Here is a 17614-nt window from a genome sequence, read left to right on the forward strand (position 1 = left end):
CTTTTTTGTGTCCTAGAACTGCTAACAGCATTAAAAAGCAAACAAAAAAATCCTTAAAATCATGACTATGCAAATACATAGGTGGGGATGGGTGGGGTTGTTTTTTAAAATTTAAGACATGCAAATTAATGTACATAAAAGAAGGAAGGGAGTTTATAGTCATTTCCTTGGACACCTCAAATTTTCCAGCCTAAAATAATTACATCCCCATAATAGTAACTTCAAATACAGGCAAGTTCTCACTTGATACTGAGCTGCTCAGGGAACAGAAGTTGTTGACTGAATGTTACAGCATTTTGTGCTCAGAAACAGATCTGTGTATAAAAATGGATATACTTCTAAAATAAAGAACTGCACATCATTTTGCACAGTGAGTATTCTAGCATCAGGTCAGTTCCCTTTTGTATTTTCTGATCTGTAGCAGTTTTGGCCTTAAAATCAATTAATACAAACCTAAAAATGTGTACTCTGCTTGTACTCTTTGATAACACAGCAAGTGTTTTAAAACTCTAGGATAATAAATCTGTTCTCAGGGCAGTTACCCCAATTCCATTAGAGTATCTGCAGCTTAAATATTCTAAACAAACTACCCAACACAGCTACTTGAGAAAGAATAATTTTATTTGTCCTATCACCATTAATTTGAACAGTCATAAACTACATCATACAAAAATCTTAGTCAACATGAGCACTTAGGTTCCCTTCACATACTTTCACATAAAAACACAGACCAAAGTAAACGTTGAACAAATTTAATATCATCTGCTCACGTCATAGTCTTTAGATGTAATTTAAAACAAGCAGTTGATGTGCAGGGCAAAAGAGGAGCAGGCTGTGTTCAGGAAGTGGAATGCATGGGGTTTGAATGCTAAAAACCTACAAACCATCCTGAAGCCCTGATGAGGCAGGTGTTAGGGCAGTCATCTTTCATTTTTTCTCTGGAGGTTCATGTTTTACCCAATCCTCAAAGCCACCAGCATATTGCTGAACTCTGAAAATATGCAAAAGATACAATGTTAGGAAGGACTTTTCCTGAAAAAAGTATCTAAGAGGACTTGGGGAAAAAAAAACACAACCAACCACAAAAATCAGAGGGGAAAAAAAACATAAAGAATTTCTCTGCAAATACTCCTGTACCTAACTTAAATAAGCCAGGTCAACATGCCTTGGATTCTAACACTGCTTCCGTGCAGTGTGTTCTGTAACTCTTTTCTTCCAAATGACACAATGCTGGAGATCAAACACCAAGCAAGTAGCAGCAGCTGAAGCAATGGAACAGTGCTGCTGCTTTGTTTAAAAAGAGAAGGCCTCATTGCAGTCCGAGATTTAGATGTTATGTCTGACACTTCAGATGTCATCAAATAAATGCAGCACACTGATCCTTGCTTCCTTGCAAACCTACATGCTCCTAAGCCTACACAAAACTAAACTCTGGAACAAAAACCCACCATGCAAAACAATACTCACTCTTTCAATTAGCAGCATGAAAAACGGGTGATGGAGGATGTTTTGCACTTACTAAACCAATATATTTATAAACCAAAATTGTGGTTCCAAACTTTTGACTAGAATTAGCAAGGATAATCCAGTTCATCAACTGCAGCACAGCAAAAACATAAGTAAACAGCCAATTTAAAAAATTCTATCTGCAGTCCTCAAGCTTGCGAGGCACCTTCTGGCACGGGTGTAACAAAACTGCCAACCAAACACTGCTTTCACTTTCACTCTATCAATTTAAGGGTCTTTTTAGCTATTGCCTTCACTGCTTTACCCCTGGCAAACAATGTAACACTACTGAAAGCAAAGGCATACTTTGGGAACAGTGAACTGTACAGGGGGAACTGCAATTTAACAAAGGATTTGATTTCATCATTGAATCCAATGTAAGATTGTATTTCTACCAGAGCGAGCTGTTCTCCACTTCTCCAATCATCCTGCTCCTCAGGACTAGTGCTTATGAAGCTGTGTAAGGAAGCAGCATCTTGGAGAGGGAGCCCTCAGAGGCAGAAGCACCTTTCATAGCAGTGTGGTCTTGCAGCAGATTGTGTCACCTGCAGCACACGAGCAGAGCTGCCCAGGGTTTGTTTCACAGGGCAATACACCTCACTGCTGGAACACCCAGTGGCATCTTTCCAGGTTCACTGGATGTAACAAGAGGAGGTGTCTAACTCAAGTAGCAGTTGCTTTGTTCATGTTCCACATTTAAATTTTTACCCTTGCCAACAGAAGCTGTGAAGTTCTGCTTCCCAGGGGGAGGCCATTCCTACACACAGAAGCTTACCTGCTGAAACCCAAGGACGTGGCAAAACCCAGTGCTTGTTTACTTCTTGTTCCTGCCAAGCAGGAGAAAACCACAGGGTCTGACTTGGCTGGCATCTTTTGATTGTACTGCTCCTTGAACTCCGCTGGGTCCATTTGTAGAGCTTCCACCAGCTCACCCACTGGGAGATACACACACACACACACACAAAAAGGAAGTCTCATTTACTCTCCATCCACAGACAGACTTACACTGCAAGGCTTCCAGTTCCTCTGGAGGAAAAGCTGAGGTGCACAGCAGCAGCAGCTGTCCAGCACGGGTCCTCATGGCTCAGCTGCTGCCACTCCTGCAGGCCTGACCGCCCAAGCGAGAGGGAACAACCCAAGGTCGGACTTACAGGGGATGTTGATGGATGCCGGAATCTTCCCAAACCTCTCGATCTCCCACCTCTCCCGCACGTCTATGTGGAGGACGTTGGTCGACTTCAAGTCTTTGAGCTCCTGGTAGGAAAGGCCGGGCACCCCGCGGGAGCAGAGGCTGCGGCCGCCGGCACCCGCCGCCCCGGGGCCTGCCGGAGAGGCGCGGCCCGTCAGCCCCGCCGCGGCCCCTCGGGGAAGAACATCCCCCCCCCCTTAATAACAACATTCAACCCATTCACACGGGGCTGCCCCCGGCAAACCTCACCCCTCGCCTCCCCGGCTGCCGCCGCCCGCCTCCAGCCGCCGCTCGCCGCCCGCCACCAGCGCCGCGCCCCGGGGCCCATCGCCCGCCGCCCAAGATGGCGGCGCGGCCCGGCCCGGCCCGGCCCGGCCCTGCGCGGGAGGAGGCGGGTCCCGGGCGGCTCCGCCTTCGCCTCAGGGCCCTGCGGACTCCGCTTCGGCTTCTGCGCAGCCCGGGAGCTCGGGAAGCGTGGCCAGCCTGGGTTAAAAACAAGGAGTTTTGGGTGATATTACCCCCTCGCCCTGTGAATCCTTCCGATTTCTATTTCTGACACGATATCGATAAAACTCGTTCCCGCCCGGGCGCTGCGTGTACAGCCCGGGAGGGCATTGCCCTGGTTCAGGGAAGGCCTGGATCTCAGCAGAGCTGCGAGCGGCCTGGCGGGACAAGCAGCAGGAGATCTGCCCGCTGAGGCGGGGTCACGGAAGGGACCTTAAGGATCTCGTTTCTAACCCCCCCGTGGGACCCTTCGCACTGGGCCAGGCAGCTCAAAGCTCCGTTGTGACACGGTTCAGGCGGCAGCCGCTGCCTTCGGTTTCGGCACATCCAGCAAGTGCCGCTTTGCTGGGTCGGGGCAATTTCCACAGCTGAGACAAGGCCTGTTGCGAGGCCTTCAAGTACCAAAGGCTGGGAGACCGAACTGGGCAGAGACATTTTGATGCCAAATTAACTTTAAAGCCATTCTAGAACAACGCCTGTTTTAGATCTGAGGAGAAAAGGCCATTTTAGCATCGGCCTGCACTGCTTCCGTCCTTGCTGCTGTCCCTCTACAGCCACAGCAGCTGTGGTCCAAGGGCAACAACCACATCCCTAAGTGTCAACGCACTCTGGCTTTTAAAGCTGTTAGTCTTCCAACCCCAAGGACTGGTGGGCCAAAACATGTTGTGAGTGGAGAAATGAGGGTCCCTTTAAACCAGTACCCTGTGTTTACTGCGTACCATTGCAGATACACTGCGTACCAGCAGCTCCAGTCCTTAAAGGCAGGTATGCTGGATCTTTTCTTAGAAGATGCATTTTGAGGACTATGTTGTTGAACCTTTAAATACTGAGAGTTTCCCTTCTCAAAACGAGAACAAAATATTTCTCAGTACTGTAATGTGTGACAAATTGAACCTGGCACATATAACTGGTTCACTAGCTGCCCTTCTGCCAGCCTCTCCATATGGCTGCCTTAACAGGCATTTGCAAATTGTCTCTTTGAAGCAGCGTATCTGTATATGTTGAAGTTTTATGCATTTTCCATTTTCAACAAGGTGTGGGTAGAATCCACTACTTGAAATTCTCTCCAGTTATATTATATATTGCTATAAGTACGACGAAGTGTGAGAAATGGACTTGCAGCTGCATGTTCTTCATCTTCTCATGTGACTGAAGCTTTCATTGATCAGAGAAATGGTTCACAGACCTAGGTTTCCATCAAGTCTTACTGCCTTCCTGATTTCTTTGTACCTGCATCTTATTCTTCTCACTAACATCTGGGTTTTTTTCCCCCAAAATTTTTGGCCTTCCCATAATATTTTTTCACCATGCTTTACTATTTGCTTTTGGCCTTTCCTTTCTGCTTTCTCTTTGCTTTCTTTCATGCCTCTGATTGCTGATGCTCTTTCTGTTTCTTTCCTCTTTGCCCTTGACTCTCCATTTTCTCTCATTAACAAACCCCAGACATGATTCAAACTCAACATTTGCTTTCTTTGCCTCCAGTCTTGTGCTGTGGAATGCTTCTAGAGGAAAGCTGGAGACCTGGTTGAATCCTGTGACAAATGTGTTTTCCTAACATGCAACTCTAATCTATATCCCATTTTTCCCAACGAAACAGGAACCTATGCATAAAGCCTGATGTCATCACTCCCTGCACTGAATACACACCATTCCCTTTGGGAAACATTTTCTCACCTCATCTTTTCCACCTTATTTGCTTGCTTTCCCCATTTGCCCTGATGTTCTACCTCTTCCAGACATTTCTGTTCTCTCCTGTGCTAAAGGAATATATTGCCCTTCACATCACACTGCCCTCCTTTCACACATGTTCAGTTTTCCTTCTCTTTAACCCTTTTAGTGCAGTTACTGCTCTTGCAGTGCAAGAATTCTCTAATCTCTCCTTTACAGAGGAGGAAGAACCCACTTCTCAAATTTGTTTCAGATTATTGCCCCATATTCTTTCTCCCCATCACATACAGACTCCACGAACACAGCATTCCCAACCAGTTACATGGTCTGCAGTCTCCCTGCAAAACTTTGTGCTCAGTTGTCACCACTGCCACTGAAGTGCCTAAACAACTCCTCCTACCTACAACAAATCTTGCTTAATCTGTCAACCTCTTTCAACAATACTCTTCCTTGCTTCGTCCAATGACTTACACATACCTCTCACCACTCTTCCAGCTTGTTTCTCAGCAGATCCACCAGGGGCTCTCCCCAGTTGTTTTCTGAGGGGTTCCACAGCAACTTCACCCTTCTCCCCTTCCTTTCTCTAATGCTGTATTTCTGCACAATGGCGTTCCCATGAAACTAGTCTCTCAGTCCTTAACTCGGGTTTGCCTCCTGGCCAAATAAAGCCCCCCTTGCTGCCTAGGCACGTTGGATTTCACCTCAATCCCCAGCTTCTCCCTCGTGCCTGTCCCTCAGGTGGGATATGCACCTTTCATCCGTAACTCCCTCCAGTCCCTTCCGCCCCATCCCGCCAGGGTGGCTACCTTGAAAGCCTCTCTAGGTCCCAGACCCTTCTGCATCACGTCTGTGTATGTCCATCCAGACACAAACCTGCCCGCTTGCTCCCCACACGCACCAATCCAAGGCAGCATCTCCCGGCCTTGCAGCAGGACGTGAAGGTGACCCCTTTGCACCCTTCCCTTTGCACCCACCCCCTTCCCCTTGACTTCCTCAGCTTCCCGCAGCCAGACCTGCCGCTACCTGTTGCCTCTCAGCCGGCAGCCCCGCTTCCCCGCAGCGCTGCCTACCCCGGCAGACACACGCTGCCCTCGAACCGCCCTCCCCGCCCCAGGCCGCGCTCCCCTCGCCGAGCTCGCCCGGCCCCGGAGCCGCCCGGGATGGGGCGGGGAGCGCCGGGCCGGGGGCGGGCCGCGCCGGGCGGAGCGGAGCGGCTCTGGCTGCGGCCCAGCTTCCTCCGCCGCTTCCTGCCGCCGGCCCTGCCTGCCCGCCCGCCGCTCCGTGAGTGCGGGGGGAGCCCGCCGGCCCAGCTCGGGGGGCGGGGGGGGGCGGCGGGTCGCGGCGGGTTCTCCTGCCGAGCCGGGGGCCGCCGAGGCGCGGCGACAGCAGCTGGAGGGCCGGGCCGAGCCGAGCCGAGCCGAGCCAGGCCGGGCCCATCGGGCACGCCGGGCCCAGGCCTTGCGGTGCGCGTCCCGCGGGACCCCGCGCAGGTGCAGCCGGGCGGGGCGCGGGGAGGGGGCCGGGCTGGGGGCGGCGAAAGGGGGTTCTGCCCCGCGGCGGCTCCCGGGCGGGCCGGCAGCCCTGCCTTGCTGCCCGCGGGGCTTCTCCCGCCGTGTGCCGGGCAGGTGGCCGTGCTGCGCGGCCGGCCACGAGCGGCTGGTGCCGGCCTGGGAGAGGAGAAGGGCAGCTCCGGGCTGCCGAGACCCGCGGGCCGCCTCGCGGCGCAGTTAGCGGGCCGGGAGCGTCGCCTTCGGTCGGGTTGAAACGGGAGCGCCGCTCGCTCGGCGTTGAGCGCCTTGCCGAGCGGGCGCGGTTCCGGGCTGGCCGTGCGGGCTCCGCGCCCCGGGGCTGCCGCGGCCCCGCGCAGGCCGCAGGCTCCCGCCGCGGGTGTCGGGGCGGGCGGTGCGGGAGGCAGCGGCTCGGGGGCTGCGCTGCCCGACCTCCGGTTCTCGGCGAGGGCCGCCTCGGCCGTGCCCGGTGGAGGTGACAGCCCTCTCGAGGTGGTGTTTGAGACCCAGGGCTGCAACTTCGGCACGGTGTACTGGAGCTCGTGTTTTGATTCACTGGTTCCTGGAGTGTTTTTAGAGCTTCGTTTGGTCTTTTGCTGTTGATGTCCTTTGCTTTAGGACTTCATCGTGCTCTTGCTGTAGAGGCGTTGCTGCTCTCACGGTTAAACAGGGTACACATAGCATCATATTAAAGGAACTGGAGAAGAAGAATGACATCAAGAATGCAGAAGCAGGTTGCATTGACTTCATAGCACAGTGTTCTTGTTGCGTGTCATCTTTAGCCTCAAGTATTTCCCAATTCCATTAAATAATCCTCTCATACAAGCGATATAAATATGAAGCACAGTTGTGATTTAAACATTCTTTCTGCTCTCATTTTCTAGCTTTTTAAATGGAAGCATAGTAGTGGCCCAAGCACGTGCCAGATGGACAGCAGAACATGCCTTTGTGAAATTGCTCTGCAGTTTGCTATGGTTGTAAATATTTTCTCGGATTTCTTCACGAAATAGTGAAGAACTGGCGCTCTGTAGTTTTGTTTCTGTGAGGCTTGCAGAGGTGCAGCTGGTGTCTCATGGGTTCTGCTGCGATCATCAGTCAGGGACCAAGGACAAGTTGTTCCACTTTAACCGTGTTCAAAACTGGGGCAGTTTGTGTGGAGGAAGAAAATGGAATGAATTTTTTTGCTCTGGTTGGCAAGACTTTGACTTTCAAAGAACTCAAGCTAGTTTTCCGCAGTCCTTTCTGTTTTCTTATCTGGTTTATCCCTATTAATTAGCTAAACTCCCACAGTAGATGGGAAGTTATGCACCGCCATTGTCTTCCTTCATCTGCTCCTACTCAGTCCCTTAGGTAGGAGTACAGTGTGAGTTTCAGATTAATGTATTATCTTGTATGGGCTTCAGCCTGCTATCTCACACCCCTATGTGAGGCTGCAACCATAGTTTCATTTTTGTTTTAGACTTGACAGAATTAGCATTTCTCTGAAGTTCATCCTTGGCTCATACTGTCTTTCAAGTTCTCGTGTGACATCTTGAACTACTTTTTTCCCTGTTTTTTGTCCACATGGTTATCCTACCAAGATAATGTGAGTTTACTGGTTATTCTCCAGCTGTTTCTGTTGTTAGGCCCTCAGATACTCTGTGGTGATGGCATTGTTACATCAGTGGTCATATCACGTAAGTGCATAGCCTGTCAGCTCAGCCCTTGTGCCTTTTCACATACAAAGGTTTCACTTGCAGGCCAGCATCATTAATTATAAGCTGTGGCTCTTTTTATGGCACTTTGGTGTTTTGTTTTTTAAAGGGTGAATATGTAGGAAAATCTGTGATAGACCACAAATGTATCTACCCAGATGTTCTTCCCTCTTGGTGTATTCATATTTTTTTTCTTAAATACATTTAAGGTGGGATAGAGAGCATAAGTAAAAGTTGCAGTTTGTTTTATGAGGTTGGATATTGACAGGAATCCCTGAAATTTTCTGTAAGATCTTTGCCATAAGATACCAGCAAAAATATGTCTTCAAAATACTGCTCCTAATTGCCTGAAGTTGCAGCAGAGGAGGTTTAGATTGGATGTTAGGAAGAATTTCTGTACTGAAAGAGTGGTCAGGCACTGGAACAGCCTTGGAGGTATTAAAGAAACGTGTAGATGTGGTTGGCACTTCAGGGCATGCTCATGGCCGAGGTTGTGGGGATTTTTTGTGGGTATTTTTGGTGGAGTGTGTGTGGTTGTTTGTGTTCATATGGTTTGGTTTTTTTGTGTTGATGGTTGGACCCGGTGGTCTCAGGGGTCCTTTGCAACCATGATGATTCTGTGTGTGATTCCGTGTGTGATTCCTTTTACCCACTCAATCCTTTAGTTTACTTTAGTCATAGACACAGTTACAGGGTCTTTTCATTCTTTCTTTCTGAACACGTCTGGTTTCTGTTCATCCTTAGAAGTAATTTTTCTGTGGCAAGTGGGTTTCAATAGAAAATCTGAGAGGGACTGTGCAGAACACAGACATGAATGGTGGCAGACCATGTTTAGCATGGGTGGCTGGATAGCAAGGATGAATAAAAGTAAGAAAAGCTATGGGATTTTTACTGTCACTTGGGAAGTTGTATCTAGTGGTCTGAGGACTCCATCTCACTCCTTACAGAAAAAGTACATCAGTGTCTCACCCTTTCAGGACTGTAATATAATGTCGGGATTGGCATTGGAGCTCCAGTGATGGTGTAGGATGTGTGATGTGCCTTTGGGCTAGGAGATCTTGGAGATGACACTTTCAGAATTTCAGATGACATTTTCCAGGGGAAGAAGTGTTGCTGCCACTACCAGTCAGCAGTTCTGGTCCTTTTACTGCTATAGCAGGCAGCGGGGACTTGTTTGTCGCAAAGGTTTCGGTGGCTGTCAGAGCGCTGAGCCTCCTGGCCTGCTGATGGGTGACACTTCCCAGTTGCTCACTGTGATGGATACGGTTCTTGCCCTGATTGGGTGACATTTGATCTAGCAGCACGCAAGCCAAAATGCCACAGGTAACACTTGGAACAGATGTCCAAAATATATCAACTTGCAGCTTGCATCAAAACAGGCAGCAATTCTGCAGAGGATCTGGTATTACTGACCCTTGGGAGGCTCTTCTTTTCTGTCCTCTGGCAGTTACCTGGAAGCTCATAATAACCCTTCATGGATGTGCTGCAGAGCATCTTGGCCTTTGGACTTAACCTGCACATCTGTGCAATTCCTCAGCCCCTTATTTTTGTGCTAGGTTGCTGTTAGCAGTTCTGTTAAGTTAGATGAAAGTGCTGATTTTTCACTGTATCCAGTGCCTGCTGTGCCTTTTCAGTGTGGTGCAGGGTGGTGGTTTGGTTGGTTGGTTTGGTTTTTTTCTGCATTAGCAACACAAAATATTATCATTTTAACTTGAAAGTTTAACTACAAGTGGTGAGACAGCTGGAATTTAGGATACCTCCGATGAATTGCAAGACTGTGGTAAATGTATTTGCCTCAGTTTCTTTGAATTCAGGGCCTCACTGATGAAATAATTAACTGTACTGGTTTCCCAGTAATGACAGACCTACTGTGAGAGCCTTCCCCATATCCAAAACAGTACCAGGAGACTATCTGTAGACTCACTTTGCTGTGTTTCATAGGGTATGTATGCTTAGGTGACCTGGTGGCTGTTAGACCATTTTAATCTTGTTTGCATTCTAGTAATGCGAGTGTAATCGTCCTAGTTCATCAAGAATCAGGAAAAATGTTGTGATAGGTATTACACCAATAAGAACAAAAATGAGGCTTCTTCCCTGAGGAAAGGAAGAGTTGGACCTTTGCAGCTGGAAGCAGTGATATGGTAGCAGCATGGCAGGTTATTTCTCTAACGTACTGATGATCTGGTGTGGGTTTTTTAAAGCCTCATAGTGAAGGTACAGCATGGGAAAACTCAATAAAGTGGCACATTTCAAAATTTAGCAAGTGAGCTGTAGACATTGTAGGAGGAGGGTCTCTAAGTCAGGGCTGCAAGATGATAAAACGGGAATAGAGTTTGAGGAATCTAGATAAGGAAGATGTTGGTTTCTCTACCTCTCACATAAACTTTCTGTGAAGAGGAACAACCTGTTTGATTTTGTTTCAGCATTTTGTTTGTTGATTTTGATTTTGTTGTTGTTTTTTTCTTGTTATGTTTCATTATTGTTATTGTAACCCCCAAAAAAGAGAGGTTAATTCTAGTTAACACTAGCCTTTCTATTATATTGGTCTTAGTGCTACTGAATTCTGGTAAAATAGAAAATTTTAAAAAATAAAAATTACTTATTTTAGGAACTACATCCAGCCCTTTTTTGGTTTCTAAATATATACCTTATGAAGAAATGTTAATCCTGTTAAATACAGACTGTTTCAGGCATACATTTAAAATAATCTAGGCATCTCTTAGATTTAACTTAACAAATTTAACATGTTGATTTTTGGCACTTAGTCAAATGTTGAGCTTTTAAAATTATGTAGGGAGATCATTCTGTTGCTTTGAAGTGGTTTCATCTTTCTAGAAAGGTGGAAATGAGCAGTTGTAATGAGGAGCTTTTGATCTTAAGCAGCTTTTTGTAGGCAGTCTGGCATTAGGAGTCTTTTAAGAAGTAAAAAGTAAACCAAGAATAACAAGTGATGATTACATTTCAGATTCCTGTATGCTGAGCTCAAAGAATCTGAACATGTTTGACAAGGACTAGTTCTTAGTTTTGTATGAAATTATTGCTTAAAATGAAGAGATTTAGTGCTTTCTATTTTTATTTTTTCCCCATGAAACTGCATAATTTCCACTTAAAATTTTTGCTATGTGCCAAATGGAAATCAGAAGAGAACTAACATAGCCTCTGAAGTCAGTTTTTCTTACCACAAAGATCAGAGGTTTTTTATTTATCATCATTTGCACCATGACTTGGCTCTGTCTATGCAAAATGAAAAGTGTACCATATTTGTTTTTCCATCACAAAAAAGAAACTTCCAAGCAAGGTTTTATGGAGACTTCTATCTGAATGCAGAAACGGAGATGCATCTTTTAGGACGCTCCACATTTGATACCTGTGGCCAAAAAATTACTCACTGAACATATTAAAAAAAATAGGAGAATGGGTTGGAAAGAGGCAAATCATGGGTGTGTTGCCACAGTTTTTAATCTTCACTGTATCGAGTTCTTTTTGTGTAAATTGTTAATTTCTCCTATGTCTGCTTGACCTGAATGGCTTGTGCCTTTCAACAGAAACCTAGAGCATTTCTCTCTTGCTTTTTGCTTACCTCTATTTTATGCTTTCTTGGGTCCATGCTTGTTCAGGGTTTTCATTCCAACAAAATCCCAATCTTTTATTTCCCTTAAACTGAAATATTTCTGAGAAGTAGGTTCTGAAGCGCCTTAGGTTTCTTCCTTCTTTATCTCAATTAAATACAATAAGCAACTTCTTGGCATTTTGGCTTTTAAATGTTGATCATGTTTTTAATTGTTAAATGTGGTCTTGTCATGTTTTCTGTCCCCAGGTATGCTGGAGAAGGGCAGATAATACTGCATATAGACTGTGCTGCTTGCATCGTAGATGCATGCTGAGTAGCTAGTTGATTTTACCCTTTCATCCCACTTATATGCTTTTCAAAATCCGGCACAAACCCTGGCTGGCTAGTTCTTTAATATACTGTGGCTTTTCTGAGAGCTCACAGGTCAGTAAACATTGTCTGATGGATGCCTGCCTATCTGTGTGTTCACAAAAACTGATTAATCTAATGGTCCGTCTCACCTTTTGTTCTGCCTGCTCTTACTGAAAGAAGACTGAGAAGTCTCTGTGTTGCTTGGTGGGTTCCTAAACCTGCAGTATGAACACTGGCTTCTAATGTCAGTATTAGCTTCTAATGCCACATTGATTGTGTTGGGCTAGAAATGCCACATTTTCAGTTGCTGAGGATACCAGCTGACGCTGTCTTTTCCACGTGTCCTGAAGGACCCTAGAGAGTGGGTTCAGTGGTGGGCTGTGCCTGCCCTGATTCAGATTGCATCACCTGGCCTGTGGGACACAGGATTTCACAGGGGGTAAAGAAAGACTTGTTTGTATTTCAGCTGGTTGGGCCCATACTTGTTCCTTCATAAAGTTGTCTGAGCTCTCAAAATATACTGATATGAACCTGACTTTCATTTGGGTGAAATATGTGGTTTGGACAGTCTTACATAATCTGTCCAAAGAGATAAAAATTATTATGCTGAAATGAGCTCATAGACCTAAACACAACGATGTTCCTTTAGGGAGGACATTTTTGCTGTCTTTGCTATTGACTCTTTACATAATTTAGTGTAAAATCATGGGTTTTCTAGCAGCAACTTGTATCATCCTGACTGATGAATGTCTCAATGAATCTTGTGCTCAGTTAAGCAGCAGTAGGACAAGTGTTGATGGGTAGTTTCACATGAAGTTTGGGTATATATATGATAAGGTGCCAAGGCAGAAATACGCAGCTGAAGTTCTTTGGGTCTGAGTTGAATATACTATTTTACTTGAAATCGTCAAGAGCTGGACTATTCAGATCTCTTTTAGTGTATGAACATGGATGGTGAATCTACAAAACCAGCAAAGCTCATTTCAGTGGCATTGTTTACTTGCATGTCTAAGCATTTGGAGCTTTATACCCTCAAGTACAGGGAATGTTGAGATCTTAAGTTTAAGAACATCATGGTGTTTAATATGCTATAAATACATACATAGTATGATTGCTATGTAGCTGTAGAATTCTGCAAAAAATTCTGAAGAGCTGAGGAGACTTGAAGCTGTGGATGCAAAGAAGCAGAGGGTAGGGTTTCTTCCATACTTGACAGAAATTTGAGTTGTCCAAAATTAATCTCTAACTGATATGTGCATGCAGAAAACCTCCAGTCCTAACAGTATGTGTGGCAGATGCAAAGATGTCTGTCCAGATATATAGGAACCTGGAACATGAGCTCCAAGGTACGGATTCCCTGCTTTACTTCAGTGAAGGCTGTTCAGATACCAGTGATGGTGAAGCTCTAGTGTCAATCTCAGTGGATGTAGACCAGTGGATGTAGTCTACCTTGACCTAAGCAAGGCTTTTGACACTGTCTCCCATACCATCCTTGTGAGGAAGCTCAGGAAGTGTGAGATAGAAGAGTGGACAGTAAGATGGATTGAGAACTGGCTGAACAATATAGCTCAGAGGGTGGTGGTCAGTGGTGCTGGAGGCCCGTAACTAGCGGAGTCCCCAGGGATCATTGCTGGGTCCAGTCCTTTTCAACATCTTCATCAACGACCTGGGTGAGGGGACAGAGTGTGTCCTCAGCAAGTCTACTGGTGATACAAAACTGGGAGGATTGGCTGATGCACCAGAAGGCTGTGCAGCCATTCAGTGAGATCTGGACAGACTGGAGAGCTGGACAAAGAGGAACCTAATGAGGTTCAGCAAGAGTAAGTGTGGAGTCCTGCACCTGGGGAGGAATAACAACATGCACCAGTACAGAATAGGAGCTGACCTGCTAGAAAGCAGCTCTGTAGAGAAGGACCTTGGAGTCTTGCTGGGCAACAGGTTATCCGTGGGAAAGCAATGGGCCCTGGTGGCCAAAATGGCCAATGGTATCTTGGGGTGCATTAAGAAGAGTTTGTCCAGCAGGTCAAGGGAGGTTCTCCTCCCCCTCTACTCTGTCCTGGTGAGACCACATCTGGAGTATTGTGTCCAGTTTTGGGCTCCCCAGTTCAAGAGGGACAGGGATTTACTTGAGAGAGTCCAACAGAGGGCTGTGGGAATGATTAAGGAAATGGAACACCTGATTCATGAGGAAGGGCTGAGAGACCAGGGGCTGTTTACCCTGGAGGAGACTGAGAGGGGATCTTATTAGTGTATATTTATATCTGAAGGGTGGGTATCAAGGAGGGGCCAATCTCTTTTTAGTTGTGCCCTGTGATAGGACAAGGGGCAATGGTGGATGCAAACTGGAACACAGGAAATTCCATCTCCACATGAGGAAAAATTCCTTTACTGCAAGGGTTATGGAGCACTGGGGCAGGCTACCCAGAGAGGTTGTGGAGTCTCCTCTGGAGACTTTCAAGACCCATCTGAACACATTCCTGGGTGACCTGCCCTAGATTCAGTGGTGGTCCTACTCTGGCAGTGGGGTTGAATTTCATCATCTCCAGAGGTCCCTTCCAGGCTCTAACAGTCTGTGATCCTGTCATATCGGTGGCTGTTCTGCTGCGTGGCTTGGTGGATAAGAAAGGAGAAGGAATACTGAGATCATTATACAGGTCAATTCCTGTGTGTCTCAGACAAAAGTCTAAATGTGTATACAGAGAAGATTTGAAAACTTTGCTAGGCAAACGTTTTAAACTTTGGCAAATGTACGTACCTCATCTTTAGCAAGAATGTGTCTCTTGCTGTTCCCAAATGTAGGACATTTTAGAGGCTTCCTATAAAAAATGAGGGAGCATAGTTGAAAATGTTTGGTACTGGTGGCTCAGGTCACATTATTAACCTGTTTGTGTTACACAACAAGACCTCATTTTTTTTCTAAACAGAAGGGCTCGCAGGTCTGCAGTGTATTTGACTGTCTTACATTCATATGCTTTGTACATGAAAACATTTTTTATTTACGAAGCACATTGTTAAGAGACAACCTGTAAACTAAGTCTCAGACTTAGTTGTGTGTGAAGCACAGCTACACTTCTTCAGTGAATTCACATTTGGATTTTGACCAGTGTGCTGAAATTTCCGAGGTTTGGGTTTTTTTAAGTTTAATGGCAAATATTTATCCTTTAATTCTGTTTCTCATAGGACTCTTGATTAATGACCCAAAGTTCCTATGAGAGACTTCATCTTTATGGGTTCTCTGTTGTTTAATAGAGAGGTCAGCTTGCACTCCAGTCTGTCCTCACTTGTAGGAAAGGACACTTTTGTGAGATTTGGAAGACTTTTGCATTTTATTGAAGTGTCTGAAATTGCTCAAAAGCTTTTAGGGAATGTGCAAGAGTAAATGATGATTTGAAACCATGATGACTGAGGTATGCTAAGGAAGAGAAATTTTTATTTTGATCAAGTTTTTCTGATAAGGCAAGGCTGGAGCTCTCTATTAGTCTATTTTACAGTAATAAAAATAAAGAAAATCTTGGTATCTCAAATACATAACACTGCTGCCTGGAAGTGTGTGTCCCCTGTGGTTGGCAGATCCAATTCATTATGACATGTAGTGCAGCTAACTGATCTTGCGGCATTCCTAAGATTTCACTCGTGACACATTTGTGCTCCTTGTAACACAATAATAGCTGACATTAGGCAAGGCCTAAAACTGTTTGTGGGGTCTGAATGTGTGATCTGATCTCATGCTTTTAAAGTTCAAATTCCCTACATCTGATGAAGCGTTTAGCCAATAAAGCAACCTCTTCTCTTTTGTAGTAAGTAACAGATGCGGGTGAAAGATCCATCAAGAGCCAACCCTGAGAAAACAAAGAGAAGCAAAAGGCCTAACAGGCCACAGGATGAGGACTCTTCAGATGATATTTCAGGTAAATACAGGCTAATAACTTCTGTATTGGCTGATGGAAACCACAAATCAATGGTACCATGAAATACTTTTCTTTTTTGGATTTATGATGGAGATATCCCCAGTCAAGTGTTTATGACATGATTGGTTGTTACACTACGTGACTGCCCTGAAGGGCTGGAGAGTTGGTTGATCTTTGATGACAACCTCTTCAGAGCATGAGAATGGTCTTTTCCTGTGTGTGGAAGGTCAAGGATGTGTGGCAGGAGTCTGCTCGGTTGAATGGGGAGGTTCCAGCTGAGCTCAGAGGCAAAAAGGAAGGGCTGAGAGGGTTCAGGCAGGTTTGGGCTAGCCATTCAGGGGCCCTGAGTGAGATGGGATTAGGTAAATCAGCCTCAGTTAGAGTTGAATCTGATGGAACGGTGTGAAGAGTAAGATGCTGTGACAGTAAAATAAAGGCTAACTCAAGTGCAAACCTGCTGCTTAAGGGGGCAGGGGACCTACAGACATGGGTCATAGTAAAAGCCTGAGAAACTCAGTCCTTCCTGTGTCTGTCTTCACATGGAAACTCTGCACTTGCTTCTCTCTGGTCCCTGAACCTAGTGGCAGACTCTGGAATTTAAGCATTGTCCAGAGTAGAAGATTGAGAGCTGTGAAGCAAACTGGACGTGCCCAGGTCCGTGGAATCACATGGAATGTGTCTGAAGGTGCTGAGAGAGCAAGCTGATGTCATTGTGAGGTGATGCTCTGTCATCTTCATGACAACATGTTTGTGAGAGCATTTGATATGCTAGAGGGTAGGTCTGCCATTCAGAGTCACCTAGACCAGGTGGAGCAATGGGCTGGCAGAAACTTCCCAGAATTCAACAAAGGCAAGTGGAGAGTCTGGGTCTTGGCCAAAATGACCACATGCAATTACAGGGTGGGAATCAATGGCTTGAAAGCAGCTTTGCAGAAAAAGTCCTAGGGATCCTGGTGCACATGCTGAATAAAAGCAAGCTCTGTGGCTCATGCCTGCTGTGGGTCACCCCCTCTGTGTGGTCAAGGAGATGGACAACATGATGCATGAATAGGGGCTGAAGGGAATGGTTTTGTTTAGCCGCAGGAATGAAAGTATATCTTCTTTGCCTGATAGGTGGTTATAGAGAAGGTGGAGGCAGACTCTGCTAGGATATCCACCATGAAAGGACTAAAGACAAAACTTCAGGCAAGGAAAATTTGGATGGGTAGGAAGAAATGAGGATGGTCGAACAATGAACTGATTTTCTAGTGAGGTGTTGAAATCTCTGTCTTCGAAGACACAGCTGAACAAAGTTTCCAGCAATCAGATCTAAATTTGTATTTCACCCTGCTATGAATGAGGGTCTGTACAGGATGGCCTTCAGAGGTCCCTTCAAACTTAGGTTGTTCTGCCGTGTCATTGTGGAAGTTGTGCAAAAAATATGGCAGGGAAGAACAGTGGTTGTTGATCATGTTTGGAACAGGCAGTTGTAGTACAGACACATGGGTATTTGGAAATCTTTTTGATAGGAAAGGAGGAATGTGCCTGTGTTTTTAAGCAAAAATAGATTTATGTAGCATTTTACTATTGACATTTTAATGTTAACAAAAAAAAAACCCAACCAAGCAGCAAAAAAAACAGGGAAATGAATTTTGTACAGAAGTAGTCCTTGTACTTCTGTACAAAGGAGCTTGTATCTTTTTAAGAGGTGGCATTTCTTGAATTAAAAGGGATTT

The 17614-nt window shown here is 45.8% G+C and overlaps 2 protein-coding genes across 7 annotated transcripts in view; one reads left to right on the top strand and one right to left on the bottom strand.

Annotated features, from left to right (window-relative positions):
• Positions 1 to 603: 603 nt before the first annotated feature.
• Positions 604 to 3077, bottom strand: TSTD3 (thiosulfate sulfurtransferase like domain containing 3). The gene is made up of 4 exons (XM_051613952.1): positions 2945 to 3077; positions 2658 to 2828; positions 2282 to 2441; positions 604 to 991 (listed from the first exon to the last, which is right to left on the bottom strand). Exons 1-4 carry the CDS (start codon positions 3021 to 3023, stop codon positions 928 to 930), a joined length of 474 nt encoding a protein of 157 aa, XP_051469912.1. The 5' UTR covers positions 3024 to 3077; the 3' UTR covers positions 604 to 927.
• An 867-nt stretch (positions 3078 to 3944) lies between these two features.
• The window catches only part of USP45 (ubiquitin specific peptidase 45), a 60093-nt gene continuing 46423 nt past the window's right edge, over positions 3945 to 17614 (top strand). Inside the window, exons 1-2 of one of the 6 annotated variants that reach the window (XM_051613947.1) lie at positions 3945 to 3964; positions 15790 to 15899. In XM_051613947.1, the coding sequence (XP_051469907.1) occupies positions 15800 to 15899 (100 nt within the window). In that variant the 5' untranslated portion in view covers positions 3945 to 3964; positions 15790 to 15799. Of the gene's footprint in view, positions 3965 to 6067; positions 6149 to 6210; positions 6358 to 13227; positions 13812 to 15789; positions 15900 to 17614 lie in introns of those variants that run through there. The other 5 variants (XM_051613949.1, XM_051613945.1, XM_051613943.1 and 2 more) reach the window with 5 other exon arrangements.

The sequence above is a fragment of the Apus apus genome, chromosome 3 (assembly GCF_020740795.1).
Source record: "Apus apus isolate bApuApu2 chromosome 3, bApuApu2.pri.cur, whole genome shotgun sequence".
Classification (NCBI taxonomy): domain Eukaryota; kingdom Metazoa; phylum Chordata; class Aves; order Apodiformes; family Apodidae; genus Apus; species Apus apus.

Excerpts from the sequence above, each read along its gene's own strand:
- TSTD3 (XM_051613952.1), bottom strand. The coding sequence starts at position 3,023 with ATGGGCCCCGGGGCGCGGCGCTGGTGGCGGGCGGCGAGCGGCGGCTGG. Across the intron at positions 2,829-2,944 it reads GGCAGCCGGGGAGGCGAGGG|GCCCCGGGGCGGCGGGTGCC; the intron begins GTGAGGTTTGCC and ends CCTCTCCGGCAG. Across the intron at positions 992-2,281 it reads ACGTCCTTGGGTTTCAGCAG|AGTTCAGCAATATGCTGGTG; the intron begins GTAAGCTTCTGT and ends GCATATTTTCAG.